General features: G+C 45.3%; 1 protein-coding gene across 1 annotated transcript in view; it reads right to left on the reverse strand.

Moving 5' to 3' along the window:
- NFATC3 (nuclear factor of activated T cells 3) overlaps positions 1-21,843 on the reverse strand; it is a 734,948-nt gene that overhangs the window by 503,244 nt on the left and 209,861 nt on the right. Inside the window, exons 5-6 of the mRNA XM_040327757.1 lie at positions 20,822-21,021; positions 16,777-16,949 (exon numbers count right to left, since the gene is read on the reverse strand). Of these exons, the coding sequence (XP_040183691.1) occupies positions 16,777-16,949; positions 20,822-21,021 (373 nt within the window). The remainder of the gene's footprint in view (positions 1-16,776; positions 16,950-20,821; positions 21,022-21,843) is intronic.

Consider the following 21,843-nt stretch of genomic DNA (forward strand, 5'->3'; position numbering starts at 1 on the left):
TCTCCCTCTCTATTGTTCTGCTCTTTTGTAGTGTATTCTATTCTGCAAAGTTTTATTGTTATGTTTTTTAATGCTTTCTTTTCAGGTATGTAATTTACTTTACTGTTTTCAGGTACGCCATTCAGCTGTTGCGAGGACTTATTTATCTTGACAGCAACAGCATTTGCTCCCACGATATATATAGAGCCGCGACTCCAGTGCTGTAGGAGCATTGTGGCATTAGGGGCGGAGGAGCAATTTTGCTCCTAATGCCGTGTAAATACGGTCGAAATTCCAACGGAGGCTTGCCCGTGGAAAAGTCCGACCATGTGTACGCGGCATAACTTTTTTGCGGGAGGATTCCCCCATGCTTCGGCATATATAAATGGTGCATGTATGCCCATCATTAGAAATGGGTGGATGAAGGGAGGTATTGTAATGGTGGGCATACCCACTGATCAATATTTTTTCCGTTCAGCCAACAGGCTGCATGAAAAAAAAAAAAAAATATAACAATACATGTCCAACAAGAACCATCAACATACTGGTATGTTGCTGGACTTTAAATGGTTATACCAGAATGATGCCTGCGGGTTTAGGTATCATCTTGGTATCATTCTTTTCAGCCAGCGGTCGGCTTTCATGTAAAAGCAGTCCTAGCGGCTAATTAGCCTCTAGACTGCTTTTACATTCAGTGGGAAGGAATGTCCCCCCCCCCAGCACCATTGGGAAATTGGGAAAGCATTTTATCACACCGATCTTGGTGTGGTCAGATGCTTTGAGGGCAGAGGAAAGATCTAGGGTCTAATAGACCATTTTTTTCAAAAAAGGAGTACCTGTCATTAACTATTGCTATCATAAGGGATATTTACATTCTCTGAGATAATAATTTTTTTTTAAAAAAAATAAAAAATGGAAGGAACAGTTTACAAATAAAATAAAAAAAAAAGCTAAATAAATAAAAAAAAAAAAAAAAATCATCCCTGTCCCCCGCCCCCTGCTCTTGCGCAAAGGCGAACGCAATTGCTCCACCATTTTATTCTGTAGGGCCTTTGCTTTAAAAAAAATATATATAATGTTTGGGGGTTCAACTTGACTTTCTGGGGCGTGGCCTGGACATGCAGAGGTGAAGACGTGTTTCACAGGAGCTCCGGCGCTGACACCGTAAAAACCTGCTATTTTGCCATCTCTCATCCGCTCAACATGAGAAAAAAATCGGGCAAGACTCTTCCTAAACCGGGGGCATCCTCGGGCTCCATCAAGAGATTCCTTTCTATGGAATCGGGAGACGTGGAGGACGCAGACGGCCTAGGCCGCACTACACGTGGCACAAGCTCCGGGGTGAGTTCCGCCCCCCGCCGTAAGCCGGAGCACAGGCATCACTCTCCAGCCTCGTCTGCCTGCTCGGAAGGAGAGGAGAGCTCCCTTGGTCGATCTAGTGTTGCGGCACTTGTAGAGGGCTTCCCGACTAAAGCTGAATTCGCTTCTATGTTCCGAGGACTGGAGCGCTCCATTAAGAAAGATCTCTCCGCAGTGCGTGGGGACTTGGCGCTGGTGTTAGAGCTTGTAGAAGAATCGGAACTCCGTTTGGATCGCCACGCGGCCGCCATTAGAAATCTGCAATACTCCACAAGGTCCCTCACTATCGCACACAGGATGGCCCTCTACAAGATCGAGGACCAGGAGAACCGTGCCAGGAGGAACAATATCCGTATTAGAGGCCTCCCCGAGGCGACGGGAGACGATGACCTTCTCCACTCGGTCCGTGGCATCTTTAACGGAATGTTAGGCCTCCCTGCAGACCACCCGTTCAAGTTAGACAGGGTTCACAGAGCCCTACGTCCCCGCAATCTCTCATCAGACACCCCAAGGGACGTGATCTGCAGGCTCCACTACTATGAGGAAAAGGAGCAAATAATGCGCAAAGCCCGGGACTCTTCCTCCCTGGACTTTGATGGGGCCACCCTGTCCTTCTTCCCTGACCTTGCTAGGGAAACCTTGGACCGCCGTAGAGCCCTAAAACCCTTGACGGAGAAACTCAGGGCCGCATCGATCTCCTACCGCTGGGGCTTCCCGTCGGCTCTCATTGCCCATCATGGAGGTAAGACAGCAATACTCCCCTTCCCGGAGGACTTGGAGAAATTTTGTTCGGATGTTGATATCTCCCCCCCGGAGCTACTCGGCTGGCAAGAGAAACTCTCCCCCTCCTCCTGCAGCACCTACCCCTCAATGGAAGAATGTAAGCCGCGGACGTCGCTCCGCCACCGCAGAGATCTCACCACCTCTGGAGTGAGGCCTGTGCCGCCAGATGGAAGCTCTCCATGATATTATTTCAGGCCTGTCTGGCTGATTCGGCCTGACCACTCTACCTCATGGGTCTCTCCTGACTTTCCTGATACCCTTGGGCCCTGTTAGTCACCCTATCTCACCCGAGATTCGGTTGACCCATTACTCTGGCTGGAGTGTCTTGGGTGGGGTTCTTTTCGGTTAATTATGTTTTTAGTTCTGCTCACCTCGCCCAATGGGTCCTATGTGAAATTTGTGGTATACATAGCAGGTTCTAAACGAATGTTCCGTTTAATCTACAATACTAGGTTTAAGTTTAAGTTTTAATGTACATCTGATGTGTTTGGTGTCGGCGCTGGGATTCCCTGACGGCGATCATGGCTCTTTCGATGCTCGCCGCCAGCTCCTGGCGTGGTTCCGCCCCCCTCCTGAGGGTGTGCGGCGTGACCCTGCTCTCCTGTGTCCTGACCTCTTCGGGGGCTATGGGCATGGGGGTGTTGGCCCGCTCGCACTACCCTCCCTTGCACGGCATTCAATTGCGTGCATTTACAAGGTGCGCCCCTCTTGGGGCCAATGTTGTTTTTGATGTCACTTTTCTCTGTCTATTTTCTCTTTCTCTCTTTCTGCCCCTATGGTGCTCTCCCCCTTGCCCTTCCCCTCTCTGTCCCTTATTCTCTGTCCTCGCCGCAGGTGCTACCTTGCTAGTGATGAGGATACGTGTCCCTACTCTGAAACCCTATGGCTACGCTGAATTTGGTCTCCCTGAACGTCCGGGGTCTACACTCCCCAGGTAAGAGACATAACCTCTATAGAGAGCTGGGTCGTCTGCATGGGGACGTTGTGCTCTTGCAGGAAACCCACCTTACACACACCACTTCTGTGAAACTCACCTCCCCTCAATACCCATTATGGTATTATAGCCTTTCAGATGTACACAAATCTAAGGGTGTGGCCATTGGGTTTCGCAGGGGGACTCCTTTTACGCTCGATGCCATGCTTAGTGATGATCTGGGTCGCTTCCTATTCCTTCGAGGTAGCCTGGGTAGTATGCCGTGCACAATCGCCACCTTATACGCTCCCAACCGTTAATCAGGTTTCCTTTATAGCTTCTACCCTTAAGAAATTGGGGGATTTCGCCCGGGGCTGTATCCTCCTTGCCAGAGACTTTAATGTGTCCCTAGAACCATCTCTGGATACATCCTTAGGTCAGTCCTGTATCTCGCAGAGACGCCTTGCGTTTTTGCGTAAATGTTTACATAATGCCCAATTGATGGACATTTGGCGGATCATGCATCCCCGGGTGAAAGACCATTCCCATTATTCCCATCTACACCAGACTCACTCTAGAATAGACCTTTTCTTCATTATTATCATTCACCACCATCTTTCCCTCCCAACGGCTTCTTCAATCGCTGCCACTACCATCTCAGACCATGCCCCGATCGTCCTCACTCTAGCTATCCCCTCCATCCCCTGTAGATCCGCAAATTGGAAGCTTAATGACAACCTCCTTTCGGAAGAAGTAGATAGGAAGGTGCTTCTGAGTGACTTATCTCAATACTTCGCTGACAATCAACCCGCTGGTGTCGCCCCCGGCACACTGTGGGAGGCCCATAAGGCCTTTATCCGAGGTAAACTTATTGAACTGGGTGCGAGGAGAAAGAGGGAACACACTTTTAAACAACGGGAACTGATCAGGGACATTGAGACTTTAGAACGCCAACACAAATCTACTTGATCCCAAGCGATCTTCCATGTTCTGACCCAGAGAAGGGAGGAGCTTCGGGCCCTTTATCATTTGGACCAGAAGCAATCCTATCGTATTATTGCCCAACGTTTGCACGAATGGGGCAATAGGCCTGGGCGCCTGCGGGCCCGTTCAGGGGCCAGATCGAGACTTATCAATGATTACCTGTCCCAAGCCAACCTACCCAAACTGTCAATGGACAAGTTGGCCGCCTTGGAAGGGGAGATCACTACCTCTGAGATGCGTTTTGCATTAAAAGCTATGGCCTCTGGTAAAGCTCCAGGCCCCGATGGGTTTTCGGTTCTATATTATCGGTCCTTTGCTGATTTACTGATGCCGCATCTGACCAAATACGCCAATTCCATCTCAGGGGATAGTGGCTTCCGACCTGAAACTCTCCACGCACACATCACAGTCATCCCTAAGCCTGGTAAGGACCCCTGTAATTGCGGAAGCTACAGACCCATTTCTTTGTTAAACATTGACGCCAAGCTCTACGCTAAGGTAATTGCGAACAGGCTCCTCCCGCTCCTCCCCCAATGGGTCTCTTTGGACCAGACGGGCTTTATTGCCGGGAGGGAGGCACGGGATAACTCCATTCGCACCCTCTCACTGATGTCATATGTCCGCCGGTTCTCCCAGCCCACCCTTCTTTTATCTACAGATGCTGAGAAAGCTTTTGACAGGGTGGACTGGGAGTACCTTATGGCGACCCTCTCCCATCTCGGCATCGGTCCCTCTCTACTGTCCCGTATTTCAGCCCTTTATTCTTCTCCCACCGCCCAACTCCGCATAAACGGAACCCTGAGTGAATCATTTACGTTATATAAAATGGCACCCGGCAGGGATGTCCCCTCTCTCCTATCTTATTCACTCTCTCCCTCGAACCCTTCCTTTCGACGATCAGGCTAGACCTGAACATACGGGGGATCACGGTTGGCTCTGTTGAACATAAATATGCCGCATATGCGGATGATATTCTCTTCTATATACAACGCCCCCTTATATCCCTCCCTAATTTGATGTCCGCCTTCTCAAAATTTAGTGCCATTTCTAATTTTAAAATCAATATGTCTAAATCAAAAATCTTAAACCTCATTGTCCCAAATAAACTCGCCACCCGTCTGAAAGAATCCTTTCCTTTTAATTGGCAGCCCCAGTCCCTTAAATATCTTGGCATCTTTCTGACCCCCAACCCCTCCTCTTTGTTCAGAACTAATTATATCCCCTTATTAAACACTATTAGAGCAGATTTGCAGAGGTGGTCCCAACTTGCCCATTCTTGGTTGGGGAGGATCAGCATTGTGAAGATGAACATACTGCCCAGGCTACTTTTTCTGTTTTAAATGATTCCCTTTAAAATCCCAGTAGGTTTTTTCACTCTCCTTCGGTCCCTTTTCGGTAAATACATTTGGCATGGGAGGCGACCCAGATTAGCTAGATCCACACTTACCAGGTCTAAATCCGATGGAGGTCTCGCCTTACCGGATGCTAAGGGTTATTTTACAGCTGCAGTACTCACTAGGATATTAGATTGGAGGTATCATAAGCGTTCTAAACTGTGGGTGTCCCTGGAGGAGTCCATGTGCTCCACTGATTTGTTTACACAGCTATGGATCCCCAAACGATGCAGGTCCCTGGCCATATCCACTTCCCCCCCTCACGCATTCCACTTTAACGATCTGGGACTCACTGTGTAGATCCTATGGGTGGCTGCACAACTTCCCACTGATGCCTCTTGCTGGACACAACTACTTCCCCCCTGGGAATATGTTCATCTCTGGAAAGCCTTGGTCTCTCGGTAATGCAACTACGTTACATCAAGCGATTACTCCCACTCGGATGGCCTCTTTGTCCAACCTCATGGGTCCCTCCCCCGTTCGTTACATGGATCATTGGAAATACCACCAACTTTCAGCCTTTGTACGCTCCCTTCCACGACCGCTTCGATCTCTCACGGATCTGTCCCTAATTGAACTAGCCTTTGCAGAGGACCAGCCCCCAGAGAGACCTCTCTCATATTTCTACAAAGCATTGATGTCCTTAGCAACCAAAGGCCAACCCATATTTCTTCGTAACTGGGAACGAGACCTTAATATAACATTTACAGAGGCCCAAAAGTCCAAGATCCTTAGTTTGGCCCATACCTCCTCAATCTCCTCGAGGACCGCGGAAGTAAACTACAAAGTTCTCACCAGGTGGCACCTCACCCCTGCGGCACTTCATGGGATTTTTCCCCCGACTTCTCCTCTTTGCTGTAGGGGCTGCGGAAACAGAGCAACACATGCTCACCTCTGGTGGGACTGCCCAAATATACGCCCATTCTGGAAAGCTGTTCTTGACTGTATGAAGGAAATTCAGGGATTTGAGACCCCCAGTGACCCTGGGGTTGTTTTGTTACACTGCACGGACAGACCAGTTGGCCCATATAAGAAATCCTTGACACCGCATTTTTTAAATGCGGCGAAATCTTTAATTCCCAGGTATTGGAAGTTGGCTACAGTTCCAACTCTGCGTCAATGGTTAGAGAAAGTTGATCATACATATCATATGGAAGATCTCACACTCTTTAGTAGGAATAAATCCGATCTGGCAATTAAAATATGGGCCGACTGGTTTGCCTTCAAGTTTACTACTGCGTATGCTAATATTGTACACTAAGCTATGAGACACTATTCTCTTAATTAATATGTTTATTTTAATTACGTATGACTGGTATTCACCTGTGGTGACTTACCCTCCTTCCCTCCCCTCCCTCCCCCTTCTCTTTATTCTCCGCTTCTCCTTTTTCTTTTCCTATCTCTTTCTTCAACCTTCCTCATACTTTCTTACCATCCAATGTTCCACACTTTATTGTAAGCATTTTGGCTCAGGGACATTTTAACAATAATACCGAGCAGGGGCTTTTTTCGGTTCTAGCCGAATGGTATCTGGTCACAGTCAGATTGTACCCCTTGTCTCTTCCTCCTTGTACCTCGTTTTATTTTGATTTAATGTCCTTGACTTCATTTTTGTTTTTTGTCTTGGAATGGTCTTCTGTTTCATTCCCTTTTGTATTTGTATATTCTGTATACTTAATAAAAAACTTATTGAACAAAAAAACTTGACTTTCTTGCAAAAAAAAATATATGTTTTTATGTAAACAGTGTCAGAGAGGGCTTTGTCTTTAGAAGTGGTTAGAAGAGCGGTTGATGTATAAGCTTCTAAATGTTGTGCATAAAATGCCAGGACAGATCAAAATCCCCCCAAATGACCTTATTTTGGAAAGTAGACACCCCAAGCTATTTGCTGAGAGGCATGTCGAGTCCATGGAATATTTTATATTTTGACACAAGTTGCGGGAAAATAATTTTAATTTTTTTTTTTTTTTGCGCAAAGTTGTCACTAAATGATATATTGCTCAAACATGCCATGGGCATATGTGGAATTACACCTCAAAATACATTCTGCTGCTTCTCCTGAGTACGGGGATACCACATGTGTGAGACTTTTTGGGAGCCTAGCCGCGTACGGGACCCCAAAAACCAATCGCCGCCTTCAGGCTTTCTAAGGGTGTACATTTTTGATTTCACTCCTCTCTACCTATCACAGTTTCGGAGGCCATGGAATGCCCAGATGGCACAAAACCCCTCCAAATGACCCCATTTTGGAAAGTAGACACCCCAAGCTATTTGCTGAGAGGTATGGCGAGTATTTTGCAGATCTCACTTTTTGTCACAAAGTTTTGAAAATGTAAAAAAGAAAATACATTTTTATTTTCTTTCTTCATTATTAAAAACAAATGAGAGCTGTAAAATACTCACTATGCCTCTCGGCAAATAGCTTGGGGTGTCTACTTTCCAAAATGGAGTCATTTGGGGGGGTTTGTGCCATTTTGGCATTTTATGGCCTTCGAAACTGATAGGTAGTGAGGAGTGAAATCAAAAATTTGCGCCCTTAGAAATGCTGAAGTCGGTGCTTGGATCTTGGGGCCCCATACGCGGCTAGGCTCCCAAAAAGTCCCACACATGTGGTATCCCCGTACTCAGGAGAAGCAGCAGAATGTATTTTGGGGTGCAATTCCACATATAACCATGGCATGTGTGAGCAATATATAATTTAGTGACAACTTTTTGTACATTTTTTTTTTTTTGTCATTCAATCACTTGGGAGTAAAAAAAAAAAAAATATTCAATGGACTCAACATGCCTCAGCAGTTTCCTTGGGGTGTCTACTTTCCAAAATTGGGTCATTTAGGGGGGTTTTGTACTGCCCTGCCATTTTAGCACCTCAAGAATTGAGATAGGCAGTCATAAATTAAAAGCTGTGTAAATTCCAGAAAATGTACCCTAGTTTGTAGACGCTATAACTTTTGCGAAAACCAATAAATATACGCTTATTGCGATTTTTTTTACTAAAGACATGTGGTTGAATACATTTTGGCCTAAATGTTTGACTAAAATTTAGTTTATTCGATTTTTCTTATAACAAAAAGTAGAAAATATATAATTTTTTTTCAAAATGTTCGGTCTTTTTCCGTTTATATCGCAAAAAATAAAAAAAATCGCAGAGGCAATAAAATACCATCAAAAGAAAGCTCTATTTGTGGGAAGAAAAGGACGCAAATTTAGTTTCGGTACAACATTGCATGACCACACAATTACCAGTTAATGCCGGCGCCAGATCAGAGGCATAGAGATAACTGGTGACCAGATGGTCACCAGTCATCTCTATGATCGTCGGCGGCCCGGGCGCGATGTTATGACGTCACGCCCAGGTACCGGAATGTAAACAAAGCCACAATTGCGGCTGAAAACATGAGATCCGTGAATTTTTTTTCATGATCTCATGCTTTCCAGCCTGGAGTAGAGATGTGGGGTCTTATTGACCCCGCATCTCTCCATAAAGAGTACCTGTCACAAACCATTCCTATTACAAGGGATGTTTAGAAAAAAAAAAAAAAGTGTAAAAATAAATTAAGTAAAATAAAATAATATATATATATTTTTTTTAAAACGCCTCTATCCCCAGTAGCTCGAGCTCAGAAGTGAACACATAAGTCCCACCCACATATGTAAACGCCATTCAAACCACACATGTGAGGTATCGGCGCGTGTGTTAAAGCGCCAGCAAAAATTCTAGCACTACTCCCCCTCTGTAACTCTAAACTGCTAACCTGTAAAAAAAAAAAATATTAAGCGACGCCTATGGAGATTTTTAAGTACTGAAGTTTGGCGCCATTCCATGAGTGTGCACAATTTTAAAGCGTGACATGTTAGGTATCTATTTACTCTTGGTAACTTCATCTTTCACATTATACAAAAAAATTGGGCTAACTTTACTGTGTTGTTATTTTTTAATTCATGAAACCGTTTTTTCCCTCCAAAAAAAGGCGTTTGAAAAATGATTGCGCAACTACTGTGCTAGATAAAAAGTTGCAATTACTGCTATTTTATTCCCTAGGGTGTCTTCTAAAACACACACACACATATATATATATATATAGTGTTTGGGGGTTCTGAGTAATTTTTTAGCAAAAAAATGATGATTTTTGCATGTAGGAGAGGAGTGCCAAAATAGGCCCGGTAGGGAAGTGGTTAAACTATGTAATGCAAGGGCCTGCCCGATTGCATACAAATTAAAAAAGTGTTTATGTTTGAACTCTAATTATATGGTTTTGGATTATTACATCATACTTACATGTACAATCCTTTTCTTTAACCGCTTCCATACAGGGCTTGTATACACACATCCATACCAGGCCTATTCTGGCACTTCTCTCCTACATGTACAAATCATAATTTTTTTGCTAGAAAATTACGCAGAACCCCCAAACATTATATATATTTTTTTAGCAGACACCCTAGGGAATAAAACGACGGTCATTGAAACATTTTATCTTGCACGGTATTTGCGCAATAATTTTTCAAACGCCTTTTTTTTGGGAAAAAATTGTTTCATGAATTAAAAAAATAACAAAACAGTAAAGTCAGCCCAATTTTTTTGTAAAATATGAAAGATGATGTTACACCGAGTAAATAGATACCTAACATGTCACGCTTTAAAATTGCGCACACTCATGGAATGGCGCCAAACTTCGGTACTTAAAAATCTCCATAGGCAACGCTTTGAATTTTTTTACAGGTTACCAGTTTAGATTTACAGAGGAGATCTAGTGCTAGAATTGTTGCTGGCACTCTAACGCACGCGGCGATACCTCACATATGTGGTTTAAACGGAGTTTACATATGTCGGCGGGACTTGCGTGTGCGTTCGTTTCTGCGCGCGAGCTACTGGGGACAGGGGCGTTTAAAAAAAATGCATTTCTTTTTTTTTTTTTTACATATTTATTTTTTTACACTTTTTTTTTTTTATATCACTTTTATTCCTATTACAAGGAATGTAAACATCCCTTGTAATAGGGATGTGTGTGATAGGTACTCTTTATGGAGAGATGCGGGGTCAATAAGACCCCACATCTCTCCTCCAGGCTGGAAAGCATGAAATCGGTGAAAAAAAATTCACCGATCTCATGATCAGTGTTGCTTAGCAGCCGCAATTGCGGCTTTGTTTACTTACAGGGACCCGGGCGTGACGTCATCACATCGCGCCCGGGTCCTCCGACAGTCATTTAGATGACTGGTGACCATCTGGTCACCAGTCATCTCTATGCTTCCTGCCAGCGCCGGACAATTCGTTCTCCGGGCCCCAGATGGCACGGGAGAGCCCGGAGAAGCACCGGATGGCAGCGGGAGGGGGGGATGTCCCCTCCTGCCGCCTGTAAGAAGGATCTAGCGGCGGAATCGCTGCTATGATCATTCTTACGTTGTGCAGAATCGCCAAAAGAAGAGAAGGATATCTGAATGATGCCTCTAGCTGCAGGCATCATTCAGATATCCCCCCACAAAGCTCAGGACGTCATATGACGTCCACCCGGATCGTTCGAGATCCTTTGTGGACGTCATTTTACAATGGGCTGGTATAGAAGTGGTTAAATACATCATGGGACACAGCGCTAGGCTAATATTCATTACCTGCTGGGCTATACTCCATCATCAGATGAATGGACACTGGTAGACCAAGGTCTTTAGACAGGAAGTGATCCCCTATATAACCCCTCCCATACAGGAAGTTACTTCAGTTTTGTAGCAAGCACTGAATACTCAAAAAGAGGGGAGGGACCTCTGTGTCCCATGCTGTACTTAAAGAAAAGGATTTTACAGGTAAGTATGATGTAAAAATGCGACACAGAGTCAGCATTCATTACCTGCTGGGATGTCCCAGAGCAATAGCCTTGAGGGGAGGGAGACACCCTGTCAAACAGTAGCCATCAGTTTTTAAACGGCAGCCCGCAGAACACTGCGGCCGAAGGCCGAATCCTTGGCTGCTCGAACATCCACGTGATAACATTTTGTGAACGTATGCACTGAAGACCAGGTAGCAGCGTTACAAATCTGAGCCACAGATACCTGATGTTGAAAAGCCCAGGAGGTTCCTACATCCCTGGCAGAATGAGCTCTCACCCTAAAGGGAGGAGCTTTACATTTCAGACGGTAGGCCTAAATGACTAATTGACGGACCCAATTGGCAATGGAAGCCGCCTGCCCTTTCTTGGGTCCTTTTGGATCTCCGCAGATCTAGAGAAATAAACCATGACTGCCCAAACAACGTCCAAGGAGTGCAGTTGTCTCTCTTCTGCTGAACGAGGCCGAGAGAAAAAAGATGGCAAAAAATTGTCCCGATTTAAATGAAAGGCCGACACCACTTTGGCAAAAAAGGTTTGAAACAGATCGTAACACGACCCTGTCGTGGTGAAAGATTAACCACTTCCCGACGGCCGTACGACTATATACGGCCGCCGGGTGGCTCTACTTCTCTGGGAGGCCGTGTTTTTACGGCCGCCCCTTTTCGCGTTCCCCGCGCGCGCTCCCGAGCGCGCAGCGGGGAACTGCTGTGCTGGCCGTGTCCCTTGGACACAGCCAGTCACAGATCGCCGTGAACGGCCAATCGGAGCGGCCGTTTCCTAGGCGATCTGTGCGGCCAATGAGAGATGATCTCATATGTTTACATATGAGATCACCTCTCATTCCCGGCTCTCGCAGACAGCGGTGCTGTCAGGGGAGAGAGGAGACGGATCTGTGTCTCTTGTACATAGGGACACAGATCGGTCACCCCCCCCAGTCACCCCCCCTCCCCCACAGTTAGAACACTAATTAGGATACACATTTAACCCCTTCCTCACCCCCTAGTGTTAACCCCTTCCCTGCCAGTCACATTTATACAGTAATTAGTGCATATTTATAGCACTGATTGCAGTATAAATGTGAATGGCGCCAAAAATGTGTCAAAAGTGTCCGATGTGTCCGCCATAACGTTGCAGTCCCAATAAAAATCGCAGATCGCCGCCATTTCTAGTAAAAAAAAAAATTATACAGTAATTAGTGCATATTTATAGCACTGATTGCAGTATAAATGTGAATGGCGCCAAAAACGTGTCAAAAGTGTCCGATGTGTCCGCCATAACGTCGCAGTCCCAATAAAAATCGCAGATCGCCGCCATTTCGAGTAAAAAAAAAAAAATAATAATAATAATTCTGTCCCTTATTTTGTAGGCGCTATAACTTTTGCGCAAACCAGTCGCTTATTGCGATTTTTTTTTTTTTTTTTTACTAAAAATATGTAGAATACGTATCGGCCTAGACTGAGGATAAAAAAAAACGTAAAAAAAAAAAATTGAGCTATTTATTATAGCAACAAGTAAAAATATATATTTTTTTTTTCAAAATTGTCGCTCTATTTTTGTTTATAGCGCAAAAAATAAAAACCGCAGAGGTGATCAAATACCACCAAAAGAAAGCTCTATTTGTGGGGAAAAAAGGACGTTAATTTTGTTTTCGAGCCACGTCGCACGACCGCGCAATTGTCAGTTAAAGCGACGCAGTGCCGAATCGCAAAAAGTCCTCTGGTCAGGAAGGGGTTTAAGTGCCCAGTAAGGAAGTGGTTAAATACGGTTCCCTGCATGACAGGGCCGCCAACTCCGACACCATCCTAGCCGAGACGATAGCCATCAGGATGTCTAATGGAATTTCCTTGATGGGTTCAAATGGTTGTTTCTGTAATACAGACAACACCAAGTTCAAGTCCCAAGGACACATAGGTGACCTAATGGGGGGAATGCAAACGAGTTGCCGCCTGCATAAAGGTTTGGATCAGTGAATGAGAGGCTAAAGGCCTTTGGAAGAATAATGATAGGGCCAAAACCTGACCTCTGGTTGCACTTAAAGCCAATTTGATTTCTACAGCCGACTGCAGAAAAGAGAGTTCTCCCAATCACGTATTTGCGTGGATGCCATTTTCTGGCTTCACACCAAACAATATAAGTCTTCCAGACCTTTTGATAGATCTTCCTAGTCACACTACTGGTCCTGAAATGTCACGGCCCTTTAACATCCTGGCTTCAATAGCCATGTCATCAAATTTAGAGACTGCAAATTGGGGTGGAATATAGGACACCGAGACAGTAGATGGGGGCACCGTGGAAGTGTTCATGGCCCTTTCATTCATTGTATCACAATCTCCAGGAACCAAGGCCTTCTGGGCCAGGCTGGTGCCACCAGAATGACTGTACTCCCGCTTTCTTTCCACATTTTTTTGCGCATGATTCGGAGGGGGATCGGAGGAAAAGCATAAACCAGGGAGTATTGGCTCCATGGAACTATTAGAGCGTCTGCTCCGATTGCCAGAGGATCCCTTTTTCCGGACACAAACTGCTGTAGCTTGCTGTTAAAGGAGTTGTAAAGGAAAAAAAATTTTTTTGCTGAAATGACTGGTTACAGGGTATGAAGACATAATAGTTAACCGATTCCTTTTAAAAATGATTAAACATAGATAAAAATCAATCATATATTGTAACTGTAGTTTCAGTTTCGTTTTGCATGTTTCCTGCTTCTCTGCTGCACAGAGCCAATACAGAGCAGTGATGGTTTGGAAAACGAAACCGATTGGTGTTGAGGGGTTTTAGACACATAGTAATCACACCTTCTTGATTAGTGACCACAGAGAGAAAGCTCCCATGACTTTTTTCATCAGGAAACAGACAACCAGGAAGTGTTCAGAACAGAGAAGGATTACAGCAAAAACGAACAATGGAGGACATGAAACCAGGACTGCAGTAAGGTAAAGGAAGCTATTTAGCTAAAAAAAAAAAAAAAAAAACGTTAGTGTCCCTTTAAATCTGAAAAGCAGTAGATAGACCTCTGGCAATCCCCAACATTGGCACATTTCCAGTAACACCCCTGGGTGTAGGGACCATTACCCTGGGCAGATCTGCTGGTGGCTGAGAAAATCTGCCTTCCAGTTCTCTATTCTCAGGATATGAACTGCCGATATAATTGGCACATGTCCCTCTGCCCAGGCTAGTATGTGGTTCACCTCCTTTAGAGCTGAACGGCTCCTGGTACCACCTTGGTTTATATAGGCCACTGCAGTGGCATTCTCGGACTGAACCCTGACAGGGTAGTCCTGAAGCTCCATCGTCCAGGACGCAGGGCCAGACATACTGCCAGGAATTCCAGGATGTTGGTGGGCAGGATCTGCTCTGTCCTTGGCCATTTTCCTTGAGCTGTGAGCCCCTCTGAGGTCGCTCCCCAGCCTGAGAGACTGGCGTCTGTAGTCAGTACTCTCCACGTTACAGGGAGGAAGGCTCTTCCCTGTTGCAGGTTCTGATCCTGTAACCACCAGCGTAGGCTTAAGCATGCCCGAGGAGATAAGAACATTGGATAATCCATGGCTTTTCCTCTCCTGTTCCAAATCAACAAGATATCTTGTTGCAGCAACCTGGAATGGAACTAGGCATATGACACTGCCTCGAGTGAGGATACCATCATCCCTAGAAGACTCATACAGAGTCAAATGGAGGGTTTTCTGGTGTCCCTTATCCGACGCAAACCCGCGTCTTCAGGGCACAGATCCCTGTGGGTAAATAAACCAGCCTATACAATTGACCATGTGGTTGCCATCATCCCTTAAAAATTTGTAATGTGAAAACCTCTTGGGTTGGGATTATGTAGGCAACAAAAAAATATATATATTCAAAAAATTATAAAAAATATATTTTAATACATATTCATAGAAAAAGTACAAAAATTACATGAAATACAAAATTGTATGAAAAAAAAAAAAACATTTTACATTAAGGACATATAAAGTTGACAGATTGACACTATGCCATGTTACAACATGAGATTCACCCCAAAGAGGTGAATTGTGAAAGGTGGACTGATCCAGATCCTTGTTGGTGGCAAGAATACTCTTGCCTGGACACTTATCTAGGATCAGACCTAGATACGGTACTTTAGACTTTGGGCTGGTCTCAAGTTTGACTTTTCAGTATTTATGATCCAGCCTAAGCTTTCCAAATGCCGCACTGTGAATGTTATACTCTGTTCTAGAGCCTGTAGTGAGTGATCAGATACCCAAGCACCAGAATTCAAAAAAGGTACTATTTTTTTTCCTAAATAGCTTTACCTTAGTGCAGTCCTCCTTCACTTAACTCATCCTTAGCTTTTAAATGTCCTTATTTCTTCTGAGAAATCCTCACTTCCTGTTCTTCTGTCTAACTCCACACAGTAATGCAAGGCTTTCTCCCTGGTGTGGAGTGTCATGCTCGCCCCCTCCCTTGAACTACTGGAGAGTCAGGACTCTTTACGTTGCACATAGAGGTGGGTGTCCTGACTCTCCTGTAGTACAAGGGAGGGGGCAAGCACAACACAACACTGCACACGCACGCGGTCCCGGCGAATGGGCGTGGCCACATTTGCCCATGACGCAAATCTTTATGTGCCCAATAAGACAACCGCCCCAGTGCAGCGAGGTCGCGTGCGCCATGGCTGCCAACAAACACGAGTGAGTATAGCGGCGCTCTTGCGAATGCATGTGCGCCATGGCTGCCAGGCAACAACTGGCGAGTATAGCAGTACTCTATAAATGCACATAAGCCCTGGTTGTCGAACAATAAACTTAAGTTTTAGCGGCACCTTTGTGAATGCACTTACGCCATAATGACTTTTGTAAACACATGTGCGGCCTGGTTAAAACCAAAGCGAAATGGTGCAGCGTTGTGCGCCATCATACAGGTAAAAAACAGCCAGACACAAGCAGCAAGGTACACTTTGCAAACACCCACAGCTAGCCCAAAAATTTTCCCTGTATGGTCACCACACACAGGTGTCCAGCCTCTAGCTAGCTTAACTGATTGTTACAATCACTGGGACACCCCACAATATAATAAATGTAAAGGGGGTTTCACTAACCCATCCAGGCGCAGGGCACTTAGAAACTAAGAGCCCAATCTTCACACATCACGGCGGGCTCCTGTTACTTAAGGACCTTCAAGGACTGGGTACTCTTTCATGTTTAGGGTCCACTCCCTTGGACCTGTACAGCCCCTGCAGGAATGCCTTAGCACTGTAGTGTCCAGGATTCCCATTTACAGGGTCCAGCACCCAGGGACAGCTTACAGGCAAAACCTTGCAGGACCTACCAGTGTTCATTCACCTGATGAAGTATAACCCAGCAGGTAAGGAATATTAGCCCGACTCTGTGTCCCATGATGTATGAACAAAAAAAAAAAAATTGTATAATATATGGCCAACCTTACTTTGGATCATTTGATCTGAATATGTAACCAGAAAAAAACTAGGGTCCCTTACTTTTGCATTCCGATTTGCATACTAAAAATACAGGTTATGACTTAATTACTAATCATCAAGTTTGGCATTACTTACAACATTCAATGGGTATAGAGGCAGTTTGCAATGACAGCACTTTTCCATTGGGTTGGGGTATATGTGCTCTGAAGACCAGGCGCACGCGAGTATTCTTCCTGCCAATGTCAGTCTCCCCTTTGCGCAGTTCAATATCAGAATTTCGCAGCTTTAGAATACCAGCACAATCAATACTGTAATAAAATTCATATACATATTAGCTACATTAGTAATAGTTACTGAACCAAGATGCGTAAAATATCTAGACCACCCCACCAGAACCATGTTCCCCAAGTACTAAATTATCAAAAACAGGCTGCAACCAACCAACATTTATGATGTCATAACTTTTGGAAAACCCTCTAGCATATAATTTTCATTCATTTTTCTTCATAAAACAGAACAGACATTTTTATCCGGGGGCATTAATTACCATCCCCAAGAAAATGAGTAACATAAAAGCGTAAAACTACATGGTAACCCTGAAACAGATCCAGATTTACCGGAGTTAACAGGCCCTAATGTTTTTTTTTTTTTTTACATTTCTTGTTCATTATCTGTAACATAGTATTGCTTATTTATGCAAAAGTCGGAAAGCCCTCGTGTTTTATCAGCAATGTTTTATTTTAACTTCTGAAAAGTTCCCCATAATGCCACTTACAGTTTAACAAGTTCCAACCCATGTCTCATGTGATAATTTTGGCAAAACACCACTGCAACAATGTGCTATTGGAGGTTACACAGTATCTGAATACATGCAAAGCTAAATTTTATATGTGCAGATCAGCAAACGAGAAAGAAAATATTGTTTAAACCTATTGTAATCACCTTGTTAAACAGCCCATTCAGTTTAAAGGCATTCAAATTGCAACAAAAGGCAACACGTGTATAGACAGGGGTGGCTCCAGGTGGGTGCTTGGGTGTGCTGAAGCTCCTCCAAAAAATCTTCAAGCAATCTTCAAGTTTTATATATATATATATATATATATATATATATATATATATATATATATATATTATTATTATTAATAATAAAGGGCCCAAAGGTCCCCGGATGGCTACCCCCTTTTTTTATATATATATATATATATATATATATATATATATATATATATATATATAAATATATAATATATATATATATAAATATATAATATATATATATATATATATATATATATATATATATATATATATATATATTTTTTTTTTTTCTTGATTTATTTTTTTTCTTAAAGGCCCCCCCCCCCCCGCTTCTCAATTTGCGGCAGCCCCCCCATTTCTCAATTTCAGGCGACAGCACCCCTCTCCCCCCCCCCCCCCCGGTTCTCTGCCCCAGGGGGCCCATGCCTTAAGCTGTGTAAGGGGCCCCAAAATTCATGATGGCGGCCATGCGCATACCTCCCAACACGCACAGATTCTGCAGACTTTCCCGCACAGACAGCTTCTTCCCGCAGTCCCGCAAAAGGGTTAATTTTTCCGCACTGCAAGAGGAGGCATGGAAGCAGGAGGAACCGGAGCGGTGTGTGGAGGACTGTGGCTGCTGAAGGGAAGAAAGCCGACAGCCGGGCTAATATGACAGTCTGTGGCCCCGGCTGTCGGCACAGGTGAGAGGCACTCGCCCCCGCTCAACAACTGCAAAACCCCAGTAGGAACTGGAGCGGTGTGTGGATGTCTGCTGAAGGGAAGAGAGCCGTCACATTCCATGCACAGGTGAGAGGAACCCCCCCACCCGCTCAACAACTTTAATACGCCCCCCCCCCCCCGCTCAACAACTTCAATTCGCCCCCCCCGCTCAACAACTATGATCCCCCCCTCGCTCAACATCTTCGATCCCCCCCCCCCAATTCTCAGCTCCAGGGGGCCCCTTCAACACTCAAACCCAGGGGCCCCCCACCACCCTAAGTCCTGCCCTGATTACAGTACAGTTACAGGATTTAAAAAAAAAAAATATTTGGTACCTGCTGTTAATCTGATTATTGACAGGGTTTTATTAGTGTCCCCGCCACTCATGGGCATGAGGGGCGGGGACACGAAATAAAACCCTCCTACAACTGTAACAGAGGTGGATTTTCAAATTAAATGCCACGCAACCCCCAGGACTCAACGGCTGTATATCTTACAGACCCTTCCTGGAGGGCTTTGAATCAGGGGTCTCAGAGTGGGAGCCGGAAATACCACAATGAATACAAATAAAACCCTTCCTACCAAAATTGTCCATCTCTCTCAAAGAAAAGATACGTATAAATATGGATAATGTATATAGTGTATTAATAGTTCCCTTTTATGTGGCAATTTTGTCCCCCCCTTTTGGTTTGTTTGTTCTACTTAGGTTTTGAAAAAGCTTTCTCCTTCCTATGGTGCCTACATATTTACCTGGACGTATGCACCAATTTGTACAGATGTCAGTTTTTTTTATGTTTTGGCCATTTTTAAATGCGATATTGCCTTTCGAAATTTTTTGAAATTTCTCCTTCTTTCTGACCAGAATGTTATGTGTGGAAGCCATGTCACTGACAATTGCCCTTCATGCCTTTGCTTTCTTTGCTGTGCAGCATCCATATGCTCGGGCGACCAAGTCTGCTCAGATTCGCCCCCTTAGGACATCCCCGCCCGGCGCAGAAGGGCTGTCCCGTGCAGAAAGCCTTTTGCAGGGCGGCCTCTTTAAACACAGGAGGAGCCAGTACGGACACCTGCTCCAATGATATCTCTGCCGCGGGACGCCAACGCGGGTACACACCCCCCTTTCTCCATGCGTCTGACGCGTGCACGGCCAACAGTGTTATACACGCGGCCGTTGCATCCACCATGGTAGCGGCTAGTTCCCATCCTCCAGATTCACCTAGTGATGTCACAGGAAACCAGGATGCAGGAAATAGGAAGCAAGAAATAGAGGGCGGGAACATGAAGTGAATAGGAGTGAATAGGAGGCTGCAAGCAGAGCAAAGCACACGTTTTCACCCTGAAGGTCTCTCCCTCCCCCTCTCTGTCCATCTCCTTGTATACCTCTCTCTCTGTATACCCCCCCCTTATCTTCCCCTGCTCTCTCCCCCTCCCTTCTCCCTCCTCCCCTCTCTCTCCCTCCTCCCCTCTCTCTCCCTCCTCCCCCTCTCTGTCCATCTCCTTGTATACCTCTCTCTCTCTGTATACCCCCCTCCCCCCCTTCTCTCTCCCCCTCCCCTCTCTCTCCCCCCCTCTCTCTCTCCCCCCTCCCCCCCTATCCATCTCCTTGTATACCTCTCCCTCTCTCTATACCCCACTCCCCCCCTTATGTTCCCCTGCTCTCTCTCCCTTCTCCCCCCTCCCCATCTTCCCCTGCTCTCTCTCCCTTCCTTCTCCCCCTCCCCTTTTCTCTCCCCTCTTCCCCCCCTCTCTGTCCATCTCCTTGTATACCTCTCTCTCTCTCTCTGTATACCCCCCCCCATCTTCCCCTGCTCTCTCTCCCTCTCTTCTCCCCCTCCCCTCTCTTCTCCCCCCTCCCCCCTCCCCCCTCTTCCCCTGCTCTCTCTCCCTTCCTTCTCCCCCCTCCCCTTTCTCTCCCCTCTTTCCCCCCCCTCTCTGTCCATCTCCTTGTATACCTCTCTCTCTCTGTATACCCCCCCATCTTTCCCTGCTCTCTCTCCCTCTCTTCTCCCCCCTCCCCTCTCTTCTCCCCCCTCCCCTCTCCCCTCTCCCCCCCTCTGTTTTATATGTGCCGTTTTGTACTGTATATGTATATCTGTCATACACATGCACACTCTGCCCTTGATGCATGTTTTTTACATACAATTGTTACCATGTATATTATTTTTCAATAAACATCTTTTACATATATCAGTGTTTGGCCTACTAAAGTCCCACTTTAGGGGGAGTAACCTTTCTTGTTCATCCAGAATGTAGAGACTCTAAGAAGGGAATTGTGTTACTGGCTCACCAGGTGGGGGGGGGGAAAGCCTAAAAAGGAAAATTTAAGCGGACACCATATTTAGGCTTCAGTAAGATGTACATTTTTTTGGTTTATCAATGTTTGAAGCATAAAAATAATTTTCCTATACCGTAGTAAAAAAAAAATATTTTTTGAACATACCTTGCACACATGTTGTTTTCTGGTAACAGTGGAATTTCCAAGACTTTGGTGCTAGCTATGACAATTTCTTGGCTAGCAGTAGCTACCGTTTTCCCAGTGATTCTATGTACCTGGTAAAATGCATGAGGCCTCAAGTAACGGTCATCAGCTGTTCCAATAAACATCTGTAGATTTACATTTTTTTCAGTGTAACCTAGCAACTGAGGGGGGAAAAAAAAAGTAGTGAATATGTAGCCTAGCATATAACAGGCATACCTATTTTTATTGTTGTCTGTTAAAACTGAACCTAGTTTAAGATAGCTAGTTTAGTACCACCTTCATAATTACACTACTCTGGGCAAGTTTCTTACCTTGCAAAATCAGCTTCCATTCCATCAAGTCATTACATATTCTCAAATCTCCCATCTTTAACCACTTCCCATCCATGCTATAGCCGAAAGACGGCTACAGCGCAGATTTTCTTTGCCGGGGGGCCGTCAATAGACGTCCTCCCCTTTGTGCACCCCCTGCAGGACGCACGCTGTGATCACCGAGTCACTGAGACTCGGGTGATCACAGATCCGAGTAAGGGGCCGGTCCCGGTCTCTTACCACACGATCAGCTGTCAGCCAATGACAGCTGATCATGTGATGTAAACAATGATGTTACCTCTCCTTGCGGTGGTCTTTTCGTCCGGCGCTCAAGGAGAGAAGACATCAAATAAGTTGCACCAACAGGCCACTGACACGTAGGCACACAAATCACCCCCAGTCACCCCCCCCCCAGGTCACCCCCCAGCCCCCACTCAATGTCGACAGTGTCACTAAGCGATAATTTTTCTGATCGCTGTAGTAGTGTCGCCGCTAGGTAGCCAGTTATTTTTTTTAGGTTCACCTCCAGGTTTTTATAGCAAAAGCTACCCCCATATATTTTCTAATAAAGGTTTTAACCCGCCCCCCCCCACCCCACCCCGATTGTCCCTAGAGTTAACCCTTTTGCCAGTGATCACTGTATAAGTGTCACTGGTGACGCTGGTTATCCAG

Source organism: Rana temporaria, chromosome 11 (genome assembly GCF_905171775.1).
Source record: "Rana temporaria chromosome 11, aRanTem1.1, whole genome shotgun sequence".
Classification (NCBI taxonomy): Eukaryota; Metazoa; Chordata; class Amphibia; order Anura; family Ranidae; genus Rana; species Rana temporaria.